The sequence below is a fragment of the Macaca thibetana genome, chromosome 7 (genome assembly GCF_024542745.1).
Source record: "Macaca thibetana thibetana isolate TM-01 chromosome 7, ASM2454274v1, whole genome shotgun sequence".
NCBI classification, from domain to species: domain Eukaryota; kingdom Metazoa; phylum Chordata; class Mammalia; order Primates; family Cercopithecidae; genus Macaca; species Macaca thibetana.
In genome coordinates, this window is record NC_065584.1 from 4579070 (window position 1) to 4599799 (window position 20730).

At 51.5% G+C, this 20730-nt stretch overlaps 1 protein-coding gene across 7 annotated transcripts in view; it reads right to left on the minus strand.

Annotated features, from left to right (window-relative positions):
• Positions 1 to 407: 407 nt before the first annotated feature.
• TRAF3 (TNF receptor associated factor 3) overlaps positions 408 to 20730 on the minus strand; it is a 139626-nt gene continuing 119303 nt past the window's right edge. For all 7 annotated transcript variants that reach the window (XM_050799774.1, XM_050799773.1, XM_050799776.1 and 4 more), the window contains 3 exons: positions 13982 to 14122; positions 8376 to 8550; positions 408 to 6606 (listed from right to left, as the gene is read on the minus strand). In XM_050799774.1, the coding sequence (XP_050655731.1) occupies positions 6035 to 6606; positions 8376 to 8550; positions 13982 to 14122 (888 nt within the window). In that variant the 3' untranslated portion in view covers positions 408 to 6034. The remainder of the gene's footprint in view (positions 6607 to 8375; positions 8551 to 13981; positions 14123 to 20730) is intronic.

The window sequence follows — 20730 nt, forward strand, 5'->3', positions numbered from 1 at the left end:
GCTTCAAAGTCCCACGAAGTGGTGGAGCTGAGGCTGACCCCAGGCCTGTGGGTCCAGCATGCCCTTTCCACCATGCCAGATGGCAGGCACGTGTCCGGGTAGGAGGTCAGAGCTCCGCCTCATATGCTCGGGACCAAGCCACAGACTTGTGAGCCTGGCCCCCGGGATTCCCTTCAGGTCAGAGGCTGCAGGCAAAACTGTAAGCAAAGTGGGCCCCTTGCTGAGAATTACAAAGAATTTCAAGATGGTGACAGAGGGCAGTAACCCAAGCATAGGCCTCTGGCCACACAGGTCTTGGCCAGGTGGCCATCCCGGGCCCAGCCACTGAGAGGACAGCCACGGGGTCCGGCAGGAGGGAGGGCCACTCACCTGGGGCCCAGCCTGCAAGAGACGGTGTGATCAGAAACTGAGACTCCATAATCAGATTTATTTTCCTCTAATAAGACAGTTTAGCATCTCCGAGTTTTGCATTCTACAGTCTTACAAACTTTAGTTATTAGCATCAGAAACACAAAAACATTGCAAGACCTCAAAACACAAATAAATACCAAATAAAACCACACATAATATACAATAAACAAAAATATAAAACAGTAATGCTATCAGAAAGTCAGGCATGTTGCCAACTCACAGTAACAACATGATTATTGCTGGGCAATCACTGACGGTCTTTTTGTTTTTTTCTTAGAAGAGCGGAAAACAGGGCCCGAATCACTGGTCACAGAATCACTTGGACTGTCGAGATGTGTCCTCACAGCAAGCGGCTACTACAGACGCAATTTTTAAAACAGGCAGATTAAAAAGACAGGGTCGAATGAGAGACTGGCCTTCTTTGGTCTTTGTTTTTGGGTCACAGAACCGAACGCGGAGGCACCGGCAGAGAAGGGGTTGCAGATCTGCAGATGCTGTGCAGCGTCTACACTGCCCTCCACACTTCACACACCTTCTCCCACAGGCATTTCTTAGAGAAATCACCGGACAGCATGCCAGCTTGTGTGTTTTCCAATTAAGTCACTGAATTTGCTGTTGGAGGGGGTATCTTACTTGTTTGAGGGGACTAAGTTGTCAAAACCAATCATCACCTAATCACAGGAGTGGTGCAGCGATCCTGGACTTGTAGCATCTTTTCACGGTGAGAGTTCACAAGACAGACTAGACACAGTGCAGCAGGAGAAATGAAACGCAGGCTCTGCTTGGCCACCGGGGCCTCCTCACCCGCACACCTGCCAGCCCTGAGGCGGCCGAGGCTTCATACGTCTACCCTGCAACTGCTTGTGGGGCACACCTGGGTCAGGTGGAAAACGCCCTTGCAGTAAGCTGCGGGCCCCGCCTCACGCCACCTGCTGGCCCGGCTCCCTGATGCCACTGTGCCTGTGACCATCAGCACCGGCCTGGACGAGGCAGCAATAATGACCAGGTAGCCTGCCCACACTGACCTCGCCTGGCCTGGGCCCCGGTGGGGACATTCTACTTTGGAGAAAACAGAGCTACTGAGATTTGCAAACGGAAAACAGAACAATGGTCATGGGCTGAGAAGTAGATTTGGGTGACAGACCCTCATTCATCACAGACACAAAAGCAAAGGGGCTCCCAGCACTCTCCCTAGCCCTCCTTCTGCAGTCTACTAAGTAAAGATCTGCACTAAATTTTTTAAAAACAGTATTTTACAGTTCTGCTGGAGCCCTTTTGACACACAAATTACCCCCAGTACAGGGAGGAGTCTGGGAGGGCTGGGAATTGAGCAAGGGGCCCGCAAGGAGAGTCTGTGCCTGCCCAACCCTGCAATGGCCCACGGAGACAGTGGCACTGCCACCCTGCTGGAGCTGTGCACAGGGTAGCAGTCCTCGCGCCAATCCTCCCTGTGCAGGGGAGAAAGGAGGTGTCAGCCCAGCTGTTGGGATCAGTGTACTCCCCGGCCCTCCCTTGGGTTGACAAGGAATGACCCCGCTAGGGACAGAATGGTTGTTTAAGGACCCATACAGACCACCCTTCCTGTCTGACATCACCTCTGGCTGAAGGATGTGGGTCCACCATGGTGACTACCACCAGACACCATCAAGCAAAAGGGGTGCTGGAATGTGACGTTGGCATGGCCGACATCCATGGGACATGTGGCCCCTGGCCCAGGGTGACTGAGGACCCTGGAGCAGGCTGAGGTGGTCTGGGAGGCAGCTGGTTGTCCCAGGGACTGTGCCTGGAACTGCATCCTCACCGAGCTGGGCCACACGGGGTTATGGGGAAGCCTCCTGCCACAGCCGGTGCAGTGAGAGCCCTGGCAGGCAGTGGGCCTGTGGGGCACGGGCCAAGGAAGTGGCCCAAGGAGCAGGAGCCCCAATACGCCACACCATGGCTCCCCGGCACTACAGGCCAAGAAGGGCATGGGGGATGGGACAGGAAAGGAGGGAGAGGCAGAAGAAGCTGCCTGAGCAAAGGGCTCCCTGTTCAACTGACTGTGGTGGCATCGAAGGGACACAGGTGCTGTCCCTCGGCAGAGGCTGCTCTGGGGAGGAAGAAGTGACAGAATGGGGCTGCAACCTGGGTCTCCAGGGCCCCCTCTGCCCACCTGCACAGGGAACACACATCTGCAAGTCCACGCCTTCGCCCAGGGCTCTGGTGAGGCTTGCGCTCAGGGGACAGCACCACTTTCATGCTTGACGGCTCCTAGAATTGACACAAACCCTGACCTGGCCGCCTGTGCGTCACCAGAGCACGGCGAGTTGAAAAGCCCAGCGTATGTCAGGGCCTACTCAGGCTCCCTCCAGCCCAGCTGGAGCTGGCACGTCTAGTCCCAAAGCCAGGGCCCCATGGGCCCCCACTTCCACCCTCACTGAGCCACCCAACCCTGCGGGAAAGGCCCTACTCCCAGCCTGGCCCCCGTATCATCAAAGACACACCCCAACTTCTAGCTCTGCAGGCTCTGCTGGAAAAGCCCTAGAACCAGACGGTCAGGCTTCCAGGCCCGGCGGCGGCTTGCACGGGGCTCAGTGCGGTCACAAGAGCCAGTGCCCTTCATGTGAGCCGGGCCCAGGCCAGCCCCCAGCGTGCCCGGCAGCAGGGAGCAGCCCGAACCACGGTGTCCTGGAGAAACTGCTCGAGGCGAGGGGAGAGGGGACGGTGTTTTGTTACGAAGGTGACGGGAAGCAGACCAGCTTAATTCATGCACAAAGGACTCAGTTGGTTTCTGTAAAATACTGAACAGTTCTGTCCTGCTGGGAGTTTGGTCACTTTTGGTAAATAAGCAGCACCCCCAAGCACACAGTGTGCACCCCCGTTTCATGCTTGCTGCCAGGGCCCTGTGACACGGGGACGGCCGACCACTGCCCGAGGGGCCACCGGGCCTCAGCTGCAGGGAGACCATGGCCTCAGGCTGGCTCAGGTGGCGAGCGCCAAGTGAGGGTGCCCGGGGGTTGAGGGTGGAGCAGCACAAGGCTTGCCCACCGCTGGGAGAGGGGACGCCGTCCCAGGCTGCTGCCCCCCGTGCTGAGTATATGACAGGAAGACACACCCAGAGCAGAGACCCCAATACAACCAAACACAAGGACAAAGCGTGTGACATGGGCCATCCCATCCTCAAGGACCCCCGTCACTCAGGTTATGTCTGTGGGACCCTTGGGTGGGGTCCCATGGCGTCCCCCCAGGAGCATCTGCCTGGGAAGGGCTACTGGAGACGTCCCAGCGACACGCACTGCTGCTTCCGGGGGCCACACCAGGCCTTCAGCCCAGAGGGGAGGAAACGGTTCTTACCAGACCAAGATGTTGCATAACCTTAATCTAATATTGTACATTTTGTGAAGGGGAAGTTGCAGGGATGTCCCTGTTGTTAACCCCTGACCTCAGGAAAACCACCTGAGGGCAGGTAGGGGACAGGCCTGAGGTGGGGGACGCCTTCCAGGAACAGTTTTCCGCAGCTCCCGCAGGAAGTCCTTGCTTTATGAGCTCCTCACGGGGCAGAACCAAAGATACTTATTCCCCCAAAGCAATCCCAGGAAAGCGGGGAAAGGAAAGGCAGATAAGAACAACGGAGCGCTTCGACCGCGAAAGGGCGCGGCAGGCCCCTCATGGGAGCTCGGGGCACAGGGGTGCGACGGAGGGCACTTCCAGCAGGCACTGGGGCGAAGGCACACCCAGGACAGATGGCAGCACCAGAGACAGGTGGGCCACCGGGCACCCACCAAGCTGTCCCCGCGCGGCCACGGGGAGAGCCGAGGCAGGCAGTCTGACGTGCACGACCCAGCTGGCCAATTGTGGGCGCGGCTTGTGGGCAAGTGGCACAGGTGTGGCGGTTCGCACACATTGGTTTTGCCTAAGAAGCACCCGTCGCGTGTAGCACCCATCAGTGGTAAGAGCACCATGAAGCGTGGTGCATAGCAAAAGGGGTGCAGGGGCCGGGCTCCAGGCTTCTAATCACAGTTGGACACTGAGAGACAGTAAACAGTGAGTTGAGAAAATGCCGTCCGGGCAGGCGCAGGCTGGGACGACGGGCCCTGTGGCCACCCTTCCCGCCAGGGTGGTGGTCAGGAGCGCCCATCGGTCAGCCTGGGCAGGCCCCCGAGCAGCGGTCTCTGGAATGCTCAGAGGGTTCTGCTTCGGGCTGTGGGGGTGCCCACGGCCCCAGTGGGGACACGGAGAGGCTCGGCTTCTGTTCCACACCTGCCTCCCTCAGGGTGGGACCAGGCCGTACTTGGACAAGGTGGCTCACTCGTGGGGCCTAGAGATTTGGAATCTGTGGTAATTAAGCAGCAGAGGCTCCAGAAGCCGACGGTGGAGCCTGGCTTCCCCTCAGCAGGTGCGGAGGTGTCTGAGGGCCCTTGTAGAGATAAAGATCTAGTGGTGGAGAGAAAAGTCTGGTTAAACTAGCACTTTCTAGAATTATGCTCAACGCAAACCCAGGGTGGAGAAGCAGCATGTCACATCTAAGGCACATGTACCGTATGCCACCAGCTCTATGCGCAATGTTGCTTTCGGAGACCGTTGACGGCATGCAGCAAGATGACAGGATGGAGAAACACACCTGCGGGCCTCCCTCAGCAGTCACCCGCCCACCCCTGACATGGAGACCGAAGGCCGGTGCTGTCAGCAACAGAGAGCTCGTCCAAACACATGGGGCAGAATCCAAACACCTACAGGATTTTGTTTAGAACTCCAAAGTTCAACGGATGCCCTATTTTAGGGTGAAAACAATTATAAATCTGAAAATGATGCACAGCATCCATGAGCGAGGCTCCGTTCAGAATTGTGAAGTCGTGTCATTAACTACGACAGATATTGAAGGTTTACATTTCTAACGAGAAATAACAACAGGTTGAATATTCTCTTTCCTATCACAAGTGATAACCAGTGTTTGATATTTTATATTTTCTTCCAAGAAATATCAGTCTATCAGCGTTTTAAAATAAAATGTTTGCAGTAACAATTATTTGTAGAACTTTAAATTAAAAATGATTCTGAATTTAGAGACTTTCAAAAAAAAGACCTAGGTATACTTCAGGGTCTTCTGACAAACAAATTATTAAAACAGAGACCAGATGAGGCCTTAAAAATAGACAATATACTGTATTTGAAACAAAATTGCACTCTTGAATTTTAGAAAGAAGATATCAGAATTGCATTACTATTTCATAAATTCTCCTTTTACTTAACATGCTGACATGTCCAGCCATCCCCACATGTGTGTGTGTGTGTGTTTTTTTGGTGTTCAAGTTTAAGGAAGAAAAATCATGTTTCTTTTGTTTAGCATATATGTTTTCCACCTTAATTAACTAGATCTTTAAAAATGAAAATGAAAACCTTCTCTGACAGCAATATTTATCTCGCTGAAGGATAAATAATTCTTCAGAGTGAAGTGTGGCTAGTCTATTATAAAACGTGTCACGTGTGCTCACGCGTGGCTCCTCCCGCCGGCACGCGTCCGCCTTCTGCCGCTTCCTCCGTCCCACAAGGTCCTTTTCTGAGTGCGAGGACCTCGGTGAAGACAGACCGGTTCAAATCCCCCAGAGGAGTTGCCTTCTGCTAAATCCACCTCCCCAGCTACTCATCAGGGATCGGGCAGATCCGAAGTATCCACTATGACTTTAATAAAAATTGTATCATCTTTAATATATGTCCCATTTTCTAGAACAGTCTGGGCCACAAAGACTGGGCAGCCAGAGGCGATATTCATCTCTCCAGTGGGCTTCTTGAAGCTGCTGCTGTTGGGGTCGGGCTTGAACGCATCTCCCAAATGGCGCCGAGAGGACCCCTGATCCATCAGCATGAGTGTCACTTTCTGCTTAAACGGCCATGGAAGCAGGGCATCATATTCTCCACGCATGATGACAAAAAACAGCGACAGGTGCGTCCCCTTTCCCATCCCATCCCCGTTCAGGTAGACCCTGGCACACATCTTATAGCCAAAGTAGCCAGTGTAGAAAGGCTGGCTGTAAAGGGACAGGGTCTTCCCCATGACGGCCTCCTGCTTCCGCCGCTTGTAGTCACGAATCTTCCAGATGAGCACGCCGTTGTAGCTGGCGGTCTCCAGGACCTGGAAGCGCAGGTCCATGTCGGCCAGGCGGATGTCGTGCACACTCAGCATCTGGTCATGCCGGCTCAGCTGGGACTCCAGCAGGCCTGCCACAGGTGAGGAGGGATTTGGTGAATGAGACAGGTGAACGTCAGAAAGGTTAGGAAAGCAAAGCTGCACCAGCACTTTTTATTTCATTTCATTTTTTTGAGACGGAGTCTCACTCTGTTGCCCAGGCTGGAGTGCGGTGGCACAATCTCAGCTGACTGCAACCTCTGCCTCCCAGGTTCAAGCGATTCTCCTGCCTCAGACTCCTGAGCAGCTGGGATTACAGGTGCCTGCCACCACGCTTGGCTAATTTTTGTATTTTTAGTAGGGACAGGGTTTCACCATGTTGGCCAGGCTGGTCTCGAACTCCTGACCTGAGGTGATCCACCTGCCTCGATCTCCCAAAAGTGCTGGGATTACAGGCATGAGCCACCGCACCTGGCCCTTTTTCTTTCTTTTTGAGACGGAGTCTCTGTCGCCCAGGCTGGAGCGCAGTGGCGCGATCTCAGCTCACTGCAAGCTCCACCTCCTGGGTTCACGCCGTTCTCCTGCCTCAGCCTCCCGAGTAGCTGGGACTACAGGCGCCCACCACCATGCCCGGCTAATTTTTTGTATTTTTAGTAGAGACAGGGTTTCACTGTGTTAGCCAGGATGATCTCGATCTCCTGACCTCATGATCTGCCCGCCTTGGCCTCCCGCAGTGCTGGGATTACAGGCATAAGCCACCGTGCCTGGCCTCATTTTTTAATTTTTAAAGAGGCAAGGTCTCGCTCTGTTGCTCAGGATGGCATCAAACTCCTGAGCTTAAGTAATCCTCCTGCCTCAGCCTCCCAAAGCACTGGGACTATAGGCCACACCACCATGCCCAGTCACACCAGCATCTGAAACAATATAAAAATGACTGGTTTCTGGGGGTAACACCAGCAAAACTGTGTAGACAGATGTCCTGAGGCCACCGCCTCCCAGGGAAGAGCCCAGGTCCCTGTCCCAGTTCTACCACCGCTCTCATGCCCACAGCCCTGTCTGGACACATTACTAGGCACGGCCTGCTGAGAGGGGATGTCCTAGGTGGGTGACCTGCCTGTGTGTCACAGGACACCTCACTGCAGGGTCCAAGACAGAGCGCTCCGACTCCACTATGGCTTCCTGGGAAGCCTGCTGGTGGGAGCCCCTGGGAGCAGGAGACAGCTGTGCTCTCCCCACCCCTCCCACCGGCCTCAGTGCCTGCAGGTGGCCTCTGCTCTCTCGGAGGCGAAGCTGCTCCCCTCTCCTCCAGCCTCATCCTCTGCCTGCTTCATCCGGCCCCCCACACGCCATGGTAATCTGTGTTCTTTCTGCCATTAATCCTCTTCATGTAAATATTCCCAATACTCTTTCAGTCCCCAAAGCCACAGGCCCACATCTGCTTGTGGGATCAGAAACACGCTGGCAGAGCGCAGTGGGACTGCTGCCCCCTGGCCCTTAGGAGTCAGGTCTGGGGCGCCCCGACCAGCAGGTCCTGGCCATGTGCACCTGGGCCTGTCCTGCGGGTAATACTGTGGCCAGTCTCTCCCAGGAGGGCTTTGTAGCTTCCCGTGGCTGCAGCTGCCCCTACTCTCTACACCACACAGGGCCTCACATGGCGGGGACAAGCCCGTGTGGGAAACGTTTGTCTTTGCTGGGGGACTTTCAGCAGGAAAGTCATCACACCTCTGCGTGTTACCCATAATTGGAAAGAACTGTTCTAAGGCGCATGTACCTAACATAGCCCTCATCCCACAGACCCTGCCCCAGCAGTCCCCCGGGGCCCAGATGCACACTGCTGGCCCAGCCCCGGCCCCTGACTCACCTGTGTTCCGAGCCACTTGCCCCGCGCTCTTGTCCACGCTCTCCAGCTCGGTCACACGGTTCTGGAGGGACTCCACGCTGCTCTTCATGCTGTCTGCTTCCTCCCAGTTCTGCCGGAAGGGCCGGATCTCTTTGTCGAGCTCCTTCAGTTTCTCTGCTTGGCTGTCTATCACTCGCTTCCAAACCAAAGGTGTTAAAAAGCAAAACATAGTTAGGACTTGGAAAATGCTGCACCCGCCTCCCATCAAATACAGACGGGCTAGGAGCAGAACAGTCACAGAGGCCTGCTACCCGCGGCTCTGCCTCCAGGAGCGGGGCTCTGCATCGGCCCTCCTGGGAGCTCCCTGGGAACAAGTGCTTGTGCCGGCAGGGAGCACTTGAGGTGACGTGAAGCCAGATGGAAGAAAACAACAGGAGGCTCCACTAGGTCAGCTTGCTTTGTCAACAGAGAGCCACCAGGAAAGCGAAGTGACAGGTGGCAAGTGTTCAGAAGACCAGGGGAGAGGTCTCCGCTGTCTCTGGGGCAGGCAGCAGCTCATGCTTCTGCTGCCCACAGCCCCTGCCCAGGCTTCCCTGTTTCACAGCAGCACTGGTGCCACCTGCCCGCCTGTTTCTCACATGCCCACACCCTGGCATCAGTCAACCCCACACCAGCAATCCTGTCAGACACCTAGATCCAACCTCACCCTCACACTCCCACGTGTTCCTCCCAGCTCTTCTCCCAGGCCCCAGCACCTGTGCAGGGCCACAAGGCTCCCATGGACATCTCTTCTGCAGCCCTCGTATACCTCGGGGGCCATAGGTATGGAGGGTCCCTGCTTCCCAGAGAAACCTCACCCCTGTAAGTGCAGGTCCCACGGGGCAAGTGGCCCTGCATGGCTGCCACAGGGTCTCAGGTTTAGGATGCCAGAATTGTGCCCATGTGCCCTCATCTTCCCTTGGAACATCTAAAGACCTCCTACCCTGCTGCTGGGTCTGGGGCAGAAGCACAGCCCTGTCTCTGTGGCTGCCCCAGAACGACCCTCCCAGGAGAAGACTCCCACTCCTCACACTCCTCCCACCTGGATGGTGGCAGGAAAGGGCCCCAGGGCATGTCCTCAGGCCCTGGGTGAAACCCAGTGGGCTGATGCAGCAGATACAAGGGTCTTCCCCCACCGGCTCCACACCCAGGCTGCCAGGCCCCAGCGAGGGAGGCAGGAACGCAGAAACCTGCCCCGAACACGTGAGGCTGCCAGCAACCAGGCCTGACTTTATGCTACTTCATTTAACTAATTCAGAAACCGTTTCCCAAAACACACAGGCCGCTCGTATTTGTCACTACTTGGAGGCGTGGGAGCCGTACTCCGCCCTGGTGGCCCAGTCTGTGTTAAGGGGCTGGAATGCCCACCTGTGAGATGAAGCCAGGGACTTAAAGGGTTTTCACTTCAAAAAAGGATGTGCATTTTCAAGCAGCTTGTGAGGGCTGGAGGGTTTAGTGCTCAGTGAAGCTGTGGAATGACTGAGCCACCTCACAAGCTGCGGCCACACCGGGTGCTCATGGGGCGGGTCCCAGGGCCCCCTGAATTCACTTCTCCTTTTGGAAGTCTATTTTTAAACATCTAGGTTTCAGCACCTTTGCTGGCTGTTATTAACCACGAAGACACAAACATGACAGGTTTGGGTGACTTTTTGGGTATAAAAGCAGTGTTATTCTTCCTGTTCTTTCCAAGAAACGAACACCTCTTTCCACTGTCATTGTCCCTTTAAACTGACACTGTCCCTGCCCCTTTAGTTTACACAATCATACATGCTCAGAAGGATATTTAATTAGCTCACCAAGTCTATTTGCTGGGGGACAATACCATTGACGACACTGAACATCCAAATCACATGGCTCCTCTAGTGAGCACCAGGAGCCTCTTGAATCTCTACCTTCTGATACCGTGCACTGAGCTGGCAGGTGCTCGCGAGTTGCAGGGGAAACTTAATGAAAACATCAACAGAAGTCTGAGAGATGCCCTTTGTAACTTAGCAAACTCCGAAATGAAGCATGAGTCCCAGGCAGGGTGGCCCAGGACAAGCTGTGCCTCACGGTAAGCCTCAGGCCCCTGAGGTTAAGAGGGGGATGGCGCCCAGCCACCGCTCCCCCGTGATGGTGCTACGCAAGGGCACGCCTGACCTCGAGCACAGAACGGGAGTCTCCAGCAAGGACTCCGCTGCACAGCAGGGGCCCCCAAGTCAGGAACACACAACATGCATGCACCGCATGCATAGACTAGCACGACTAAAGAAAAGGTATCTCCATGAGCAGCAAGGGAACTCGGGCTATTTTTCAAACAGGCCCTTCATCTGTATCAATGGCACCATTTCAAAGCAGAATGCAGAGCCACATAAAGTGTTCTCTAAAACACAGCCAACGTGATTTCATCCCTGAAGACGGTCTACACTCAGCCACTGCTGCTTCTATAAAAGTAAATCTCAAGTCAGGTGTGGAATTGTACAGAAAAAAGACTCCGACACAGGGCTGAAGAGACAGACAGCACTCCACATCAACAGTCCACATCAGAAGGTTTGCCTGCAGGGAGCATCAGCCCATGAGCCTCACACACTTGCACGCCAGGGCTGCAACCGCGTCACCTGCTGTGAGGCCCCACTCTCAGGCCGCCGGGACCCTGGCACGCAAGCCCGGCACTGTGAGAAGCCCGGTGGTGCCTGCAGCCTGAGTGAGGGCTGCATGGATGGATGTCCCTCCCTTCTGTCCCAGCGCCTACTGCTCCGCATGTGCCCTGTGGACCCCCGACTGCAAGAACCACCAGTTCATCTAGTCCACTGACACCAGAAGCCTGGGTCATGCTCGCACCTATGCTATCTTCTTTTTTTTTTTTTCTTTTGAGACAGAGTCTTGTTCTGTCACCCAGGCCAGAGTGCAAAGGTGCAATTTTTGCTCACTGCAACCTCTGCCTCCCAGGTTCAAGCGATTCTCTTGCCTCAGCCTCCTGAGTAGCTGGGATTACAGATGTCTGCCACTGCACCCGGCTAATTTTTCTATTTTTAGTAGAGACGAGGTGTTGCCATCTTGGCCAGGCTGGTCTCGAACTCCTGACCTCATGATCCACCCGCATCAGCCTCCCAAAGTGCTAGGAATATGAGCGTGAGCCACAGTGCCGGGCCTAGGCTGTCTTCTTAATAAAGAAAAACAGGATATTTAAGAAGTAAAATATTAAGAACTCATTGTTCCCCGGGCATGCAAAAGCAAAGACACTCTCGAATTCCACTCCTTGACCCCTACCTGCACCCCCACCGCCACAGCCAGGCCATCGGGCCCTCGGTACTTTGACTCCTGCCATCACCAGGACTTTAGGGTCTACTGGAGAATCAGACAAGGAAGAAAGAGGAAGACCCCAAGTGACGTGTGCCCTCATCACCGAGGTGGTCCACAAACATTGCTGAAGGAGTGCCTGGAGCTGGCCAGGAAAGGAAGCAGGAGAAAAAGACATCTGTGCAGCAGCAGGGAGCCTCTCAAGGAACAACAAGCTGGTCCACTTTAGCACGGGGAGCGGGGCGAAGCTGGGAAGGTGAGGGGTGGCCAGTCACAGAGGTTTTCTGGGCCACAGTAAGATTTTACAATAAACTCTTCCTGGGGCAACCGGAAGGGCACTGAGGATGAAACAATGGGGAACACGGCTGGGCTGGGCTGCCACTCAAGAGGGTGGGCGGGGCCTGCAGCAGCAGAGGGATGGCCTGGTCCGGTGCAGCTCCCACACGGCCAGCACCTCTGGGCATCAGAAGGCTTTCAATCAGCATTTCCTGAGGATGGACAGCGCAGAATCCTCCTGGCTAAAGACCACCAACCCCACAGTCATCCCAAAGGTAACACTGAATTTCCCCTTTCAAAAAAAACACACAGTTGGAAGGACCTTCTGTTTAGACCACACCTGCTCAAAGGGTCACATGGAGAAGAGTTTTCACACGTTTCAGGCAGGGCCACATCCCTGCACTCAGGGGAATCAGACACGGGCAGCCTGCTCTGAGTCCCTTCTCTAAACACAACCTGCTGTCTGCCATGCCCAGCCTCCTACTCGTCACATGTCAAGGGACACTGACCGCTGCCGTCACCACTCCATCCTAACTTCTCCAGCCTTGGCAACTTGGTTTCCCTTTTCTTTCTGACTTATGCTTCATTGGTTCATCCAATCACAAAAGTTTTCAAGTAGAAATCACACACCGTAGAGTGATTAAACTCGACTAAAAAGTAAAGTAAATGAAAACGTCTGACAGGAAGGGGAGAAACTGAAGAGGAACGCAGAGGAAATGTGAGGTTTGGGATGGGGCGTCGACACATCACTGCGTATATTCTAACTTTTTGTTGTAAATGAATCCAGTACTTGTGCATTCTTCCTTCTGTTGTGGCTATTTTAAGAGGTGATTTCCCTGGCCTTTCCAGTGCCTCTCTGAGCCCCAGGTCAACCACAGCAATGATCTCGTGAATAGCCAGAGCTGCTTGCCAGGGAGTGCAGGTGCGGGCGGGCCACAGGGTGGCCAGGGCCCTGCAGCAGTGGCCTGACCAGTCGCCTTGGCCAGTCTGATGACCGACACATCTCTGGGCCCTCAGCAAAATGCTGGGGGCTTCCAGCAGGAGGCTTGGTGTTTTAAGAAACATTGTACTTTATGTGGCTTGATTTAATGCTAATGACTTGTGCCTTTTTTAATACAACATAATGTTTCATTGTGTTTTCTCCTTTTCTCTCTGGGTAACTACAAAGTATAATAAAAAAGAAATTAATTTAATAAATCTCTATGCAATTCAAGTCACTATGACTCATCTCCAATGTCAAAAATTAGAGAAAAGGCATTCTCAAAGATGCCATGACTCTGTGCTATTAGAAGTATTTTCTCTTCCAGATAATGTAGGGCCACACTGTAAGTACAGGCCCTTGAGTGACATGAGTGATTCTTCCACAGTGTGTGACACACACACGAGAATTACTATCACCAACGCACACGAGTAACTGAATGTGCAGAGAGCATCTACAATGTTCATCTATTAACAAGCACCTCACAGACACCTGTGACGACAGAAGACAGGAGGAGCGACATTTCATCAGTCCCCTTTATATCATCGCTTCTATTCAGGGCGGCAAAGGTTCACTGGTTTGTTCTTCTGGAGGTGCGTGTGGATCTCCACAGTGAAACCCAGCGGGTGAGCGCGTGTCACTAGAAAGCTCACAACAGAGGAGCTGGGCTGCACAGCACCTCACTGCAGGAAGTGAGACTTTGCACATAGCCACTACTCATCAACAATATGAAATCTTAAACAATAAAAACAACTAATTTAAAAAATACAGGCTTCGCATCTTATTTCTCCAACAGTAGATCAAAGGCATGGAAGAGTGGTGGAGGCTTGCTCTCCAGAGAAAAGGCAGTAAGAAAACGCTGACCTGCAGCTTCCCAGGCTGGGCCTGTGCTAGCCCAGCTGCCTTTTCTAAGCCTTCGCTTAGGCCAGAGAAATCAGTTGCCTTTCTGCTTGCAAAGGTCAAGGACTCAGCTCAAGCAGTTTGCTAAGCCCTGAAGGGGAACACAGGCAAGCTCCTCTACCCTTTGATCTGGCCACAGTCCTAAGATTCTTACCTGTAAATGAAGGATTTTGGATTCATTATTTCGAAGCATTTCCTTTTGTCTCTCAATTTCAATTTCAAAGCTACATATCTGATTGTGCAAACTTTGTATGCTCTTGTTTTTTTCTACACTTTCATTCTGCAACAAGGAAACCTAAAAAAGAAATTCTTTAATTAATGTAACCAAAAGTGGTTTTCATATTAATTAACAACGATATAAATTAAATTTTCACAAGATAGGCCTTCTGTTAGCTTATTGACAGAGTTTCAAAGAAAAAAATCCCTTCACACAGAAAGTGGTAGTCCTGGTACTTTTCTTTCTTTCTTTTTTCCCTCTAGAGACAGGGTCTTGCTCTGTCCCCAGGCTGGAGTGCAGTGGTGCAATCATAGCTCACTGCAGCCTTGACCTCCTGGGCTCAAGTGATCCTCCCACTTCAGCCTCTTGAGTAGCTAGGCCTACAGGTACATGCCGCCACCATGTCTGGTTAGGCTTTAAAAAAAAATTTTTTTTTAGAGCTGGGGTCTTGCTATGTTGCCCAGGCTAGTCTCAAACTCCTGGCCTAAAGTGATCCTCCTACCTCAGCCTCTCAAAGGGTTGGGATTAGAGGTGTAAGTCACCACACCCAGCCAGTCCTAATTTAATAGGGAATCCCATAAACAGTGTTTCTCAGAATCTCTTCCAGTAATTAGGGTGAGGCAAAGTGCAGCAGCTGATTGAATTTCAGAATAAATGAGATGCTTTTTCAAGTTTTTGCTAAAAACTAGTAAATCTTTTACCAGAGTATTTTTCAACTGTTGACCAGGAAACATAGTAAGAAACAGATGCTTATGTACCACCCCATTTATACCAACGTGTGTGGGTATCCCTGAAAACAGATGTCATAAAGCCGTACTTGCCCTAATAATTTACAATGCACCCTGATATTTTTTCTTTTATTCCATTTCATTTAAGAAAATACTAGTCCCTGGAGAACACTATGCTAAGTGAAAAAAGCCAAGCACAGAAAGGCAAACAGTATGTACTCTCATTTAGACGTGGGATCTAAAAAAGTCAGGCTCACAGAAGCAGGGAATGGGGGTTACCGGGGCTGGTGGAGGTGGGCGGTGGAGGTGGGTGGTGGGGTGGGCTTGTGGAGCTGCTGGGCAGAGGGCACACAGCCTCAGGTAGACAGAAGGACGGATGTTTTTGAGCCCACTGAACAGCATGGTGACTGATTCATACTAACACGTGTTTCAAGACTGCTGGGGGAGCAGATTTTAAATGAAGTGACGTGATGGATATGTTAATTAGCTCGATTTAACTATTCTGCAATGTGTATGTATATATACCAAAACATTACACTGTACCCCATAAATATAAACAATGCTGGTCACAACCTACTAAATTATTTCACATCCACCCAGGGGCCACACCCTGCAGTTTCAACAGCTGCGCCAACATAATGACACAGTGATGAGAATACAAAAAATTACATGGGTGCTGCACCCTTGGGGCCAGTCTGCTCCCCCTCAACACGGGCAGGCAGAACTGACACCTGAGGATACCCTTCCACAGAAGCACAGAAGAGCCTCTGCAACCCATGTCAGCTGAAGGGAGGGCCTGCTGAGTGAGCATTTCCAACCCCACCTCTGACCTTTCCAAATCTTTCTGAAAGATAATTAGCTCCCAAAGACAAATTAACACCTGGTCTCAAAGATGAAAGTTCAAGGGTAACTCCTACGAGGCTTTCTTCCTCACAAGATTTTTACAAAGGGCATCTTGACCCCTCATCTACCAACGGGTGTCTCTGTCTATCCATTGGGGTGGTGGTCTCCACCCCAGAAGACCCTAAGCTCTGTGCCAGATGCGATGTGTGCCAACGATGTACACTCTAAAACCACCAATGCCTGGGGACCAATGGTCACAAAGGTGACGGCCTGAGGGCATCTCGGCACAAAACCAGATGTGATAAAGAGCTGACTCTTGATGCTGTCCATCTAAAGGACAACCAGCCTGAAGACGGGCGTCCTGTTCATATTCGGCACAGTTGGCCAAGTCAAGAGACATCTTTTGAAGCAATCACTATCTTATTTTAAAACAAGTATGTATTTACTAAGGAATACAAAACTTGCAATGTCTCATGGGCAAAATATAACTTCACTTTCCTAGGATTTTACTCTGCAAAACTTGGCTTTCCTTCCTTCCTTGCCTCATACGTCCACGAACTCCTACAAGTGGTCAACCTGCACGAATGTGGAGCGGGCCATATGCAGCATCGCGTGGTGGTTGTGTCCCTCTGAAAGTAACAATTCATTCATTTCCATCTGTCAAACACGGGACAGAATTCTCAGACTCTTTATTCTCATATCCCTGCAAAAAGATGACATGTATGCCAACTCTTTTGACAAAAATCCCAGTAATGTCTCCAAAACATTGTCAATAGGCCAGCTGTCATGGCTCACACGTGGTCTCAGCACTTTGGAAGGCTGAGGCAGACGGACAACTTGAACCCAAGGAATTGAAAACCAGCCTGGACAACAACATGGCAAAACCCCATCTCTACAAAAAGAAAAAACAACAATTAGCCAGGTGTGGTGCAAACGCCTACAGTCCCAGCTACCGGGAAGGCTGGGTGCAACCACTTGAGCCCGGGAGGTCAAGGCTGCAGTGAGCCATAACTGCGCCACTGCTCTCCAACAAATCTAGCAGTTGAGCATGAGCAGAAGCAACTTACAGCAATGAACACATGTCATGTCACACTAAACTCAACTTTTTTTTTTTTTTTTTGAGACAGAGTCTTGCTCTGTCACCCAGGCTGGAGTGCAGTGGCGGGATCTCGGCTCACTGCAAGCTCTGCCTCCCGGGTTCATGCCATTCTCCTGCCTCAGCCTCCCAAGTAGCTGGGACTACAGGCGCCCGCCATCACTCCCGGCTAGTTTTTTTGTATTTTTTTAGTAGAGACGGGGTTTCACTGCGTTAGCCAGGATGGTCTCGATCTCCTGACCTCGTGATCCGCCCGTCTCGGCCTCCCAAAGTGCTGGGATTACAGGCTTGAGCCACCGCGCCCAGCCAACTCAACTTCTTTCACTTTAGGACTTCCCTTATTTAAACTATTTATTTATTTAATCAAAGAATTCCACTCCCAGGTCCTGCAGATCGCTGCTTCCACTCGTCTACAGGGAGATGCCGCAGGCACGGGAAAGTCCACCCGGCAGGTGTGTTTCCAAGGAGCCGGCGAAACACCTGCCCAGGAGGTCCGAGGTTCTTTGCACTGAGAACGTCCTTTACTCCAGCCCACTTTGGTGGGGGGGCTTTACACTTCCCCTCCATTTAAGCCTTCTTAAAATATAAAATGGGTGTTTTTAAGTCCATTTTGCAGTTTTTCTTTAGTTTGACTATGAATGTGAGGAATGGCCTGTTTTTTTTTTTTTTTTTGGAGACAAGTCTTACTCTGTTGCCCAGGCTGGCATGATCTTGGCTCACTGCAACCTCTGCCTCCCGGGTTCAAGCAATTCTCCTGCCTCAGCCTCCCAAATAGCTGGGACTACAGGCGCACACCGCCACACCCGGCTAATTTTTTGTATTTTAGTAGAGACAGGGTTTCACAGTGTTGCCCAGGCTGGTCTTGAACTCCTAAGCTCAGGCAATCTGCCTGCCTCGGCCTCCCAAAGTGCTACGATTACAGGCGTGAGCCACCGTGCCTGGCTGAGGATCAGTCTTTTTGAACCAGCTCAAACATTCTATTTTCTATGACAGATGAACAAAATAACCTAAGAAATTCCAACTGAATAATTCTATAATAAGAAATAAATTCCCATTGTAAGTAAACATAAAATCGCTGCTCTTTGTCCAGCCTTTGCTTTTGGACCTAGTGAAGGGCACCATGCACATTCTCATAAGCACAATGAGAATGTGCAGAGCCGAGGCTTGGCTGGCCTGACAACAGGGCGGGGGTTTGCTCTGATGGGCAGAGTCCGGGAGGTATCAGTCCTTTGGCAACGTCCAAGAAGGCAGTGCACAGCTGTGCATCCTGCACTCTCGGGGCTTCCACCGTGACTTGGCTGGAGATAGTTTAAACACATGAGGCATTCACAGAGTGAGAAACTGCTGCACTGTGTGTGGGTGGGCTGCTCTGGTATGTCCTGGGGTTTCCAATGATGCAAACCATTCACTTTCAGTGGGGAAAAGAGCACAGAATGGAAAGGAAGGAGCCGAATCCTCACAGGGACTCGGCCTTGAAAGGCTGCCAGATGACAGCATAGTCCACAACCATCCTGCTGGATAACCACGTGCTGCAGACCTGTTCAACTACTGTGTATCTAACTCGGTGGTAACATTCTTTTTTTTTTTTTTTTTTTTGAGACAGTCTCTCATTCTGTCGCCCAGGCTGGAGTGCAGTGGCGAGATCTTGGCTCACTGCAAACTCCATTTCTCGGGTTCAAGCAACTCTCCTGCCTCAGCCTCCCAAGTAGCTGGGACTACAGGCACCCGCCACCATGTCCGGCTAATTTTTGAATTTTTTTTGTTGTTAGAGACGGGGTTTCTCCATGTTGGTCAAGCTGGTCTTGAACTCCCAACCTCAGGTGATCTGCCTGCCTTGGCCTCCCAAAGTGCTGGGATTATAGGCATGAGCCACCACGCCCAGCCACAAAGCCTATCCTTTTTTTTTTTTTTTTGAGACAGAGTCTCACTCTGTCGCCCAGGCTGAAGTGCAGTGGCGCCATCTCGGCTCACTGCAAGCTCTGCCTCCTGGGTTCACGCCATTCTCTTGCTTTAGCCTCCCAAGTAGCTGGGACTATAGGTGCCCGCCACCACGCCCGGCTAATTTTTTTTTTTTTTTTTTTGTATTTTTAGTAGAGACGGGGTTTCACCGTGTTAGCCAGGATGGTCTCAATTTCCTGACCTCGTGATCCACCCACCTTGGCCTCCCAAAGTGCTAGGATTACAGGCGTGAGCCACCACGCCCGGCCCACAAAGCCTATCCTTAAATTGAAGCGAAGAACCTTCTAAATGAGAAACACAGCATCTATGAGAGGTAAGAAGCCTTATGATCTATGCCTACAATTTTGAAAAGACAGAAACAAAATGCCAGCTTCAAAAAGAGGGAAAAAAGATTCCTAGGTAAACCACCGTTGAACTCAGAGCAAATGCTCTATGCTCACAGGAAGATCTCCAGGATTCTGCAAATATGAGTTCTGCATTGCTGCCTATCAGCATTGTTCTGCTCCATGTGTGTGCACAGGACGCCAATCCTTCCACTGCTTCTCAACCTCAGCTCAAGCATTTAGATGAAAAACTCTCTTAAGGCAGGTTAAAGGGAAATATTTTGATTTAAAATTTTAGACTCCTTGCAGTATATTTACATTTTATTTTATTTTATTTTATTTTATTTTTTTTTTTTGAGACGGAGTCTTGCTCTCTCTCCCGAGCTGGAGTGCAGTGGCCAGATCTCAGCTCACTGCAAGCTCTGCCTCCCGGGTTCACGCCATTCTCCTGCCTCAGCCTCCCGAGTAGCTGGGACTACAGGCGCCCGCCACCTCGCCCGGCTAGTTTTTTTTTTGTATTTTTTAGTAGAGACGGGGTTTCACCATGTTCGCCAGCATGGTCTCGATCTCCTGACCTCGTGATCCGCCCGTCTCGGCCTCCCAAAGTGCTGGGATTACAGGCTTGAGCCACCGCGCCCGGCCTATATTTACATTTTAAATTGCTGGGATTTAACACTGGAAACAAGACATTCAAATCTTTACGAAACTCAAATGTCAACTCCATTGGCTGTTCTAATTCACCTTAGTGTCCTCCTACTACAAGTTCTCAATACATGTTTGTTGAATATTGAATTAAGTTTATATTTTTGTAATTAAGCCACAATGGTAGATCCTACAACAACTTCTTCTCTATCAATTCTTAGAGGTTTTCATCTTCTCATGATAAGAAGAAGGCCCCGCTGAGCTGAACATCACAGAACAAACTCCACTGAGAGCTAGCATTATTGCAGGAAGGTGCTTGCTCCTGCATCTACAGGCCTGCAATGAAGGTCTCTCAAGAACAGCATGGAGGCTGGGCACGGTGGCCCACACCTGTAATCCCAGCACTTTGGGAGGCTGAGGTGGGCAGATCACCTGAGGTCGGGAGTTTGAGACCAGCCTGACCGACATGGCAAAACCCCGTCTCTACAAAAATACAAAAATTAGCTGGGTATGGTGGTGCGCACCTGTAATACCAGCTACTCGGGAGGCTGAGGCAGGAGAATTGCTTGAACCCGGGAGGCAGAGGTTGCAGTGAACGGAGATCGTGCCATTGCACTCCAGCCTGGGCTACAAGAGCAAAACTCTGTCTCAAAAAAAAAAAAAAAAAAAAAAAAAAACAGCATGGGAGAGTGAGTCTTTTCGGGAAGTGGTCCCATCTATGTGGAGAGCGCACCAAGTTTCACAAGGTGTCAAATGACAAAATCAATTGTAGTCATATCAAATATTTTCTCCTGTTTGTCTCTTGTAAAAGACACAGAAGTCTAACACATTTAGAGGGGTAACCACCCAGGTCAGGGCTGGCAAACTTATTCTATAAAGAGCCAAGTAGTCAATATCTCAAGCTGTACAGTCCCCACAATCTCTAACTCTGCTGCTTTCGAGCGAAAGAAGCCACAGACAACACAGAGCGAGTAAGGATGGCTGTCTTCCAACAGAACTTTGCTTACAAAAAAAACCCAGCAGGGTGGGGACTGGGCATCTGATCATCTCTGTGCTGGATGGATGCTAAAAAAATCACAATGTGATTGACTTTAA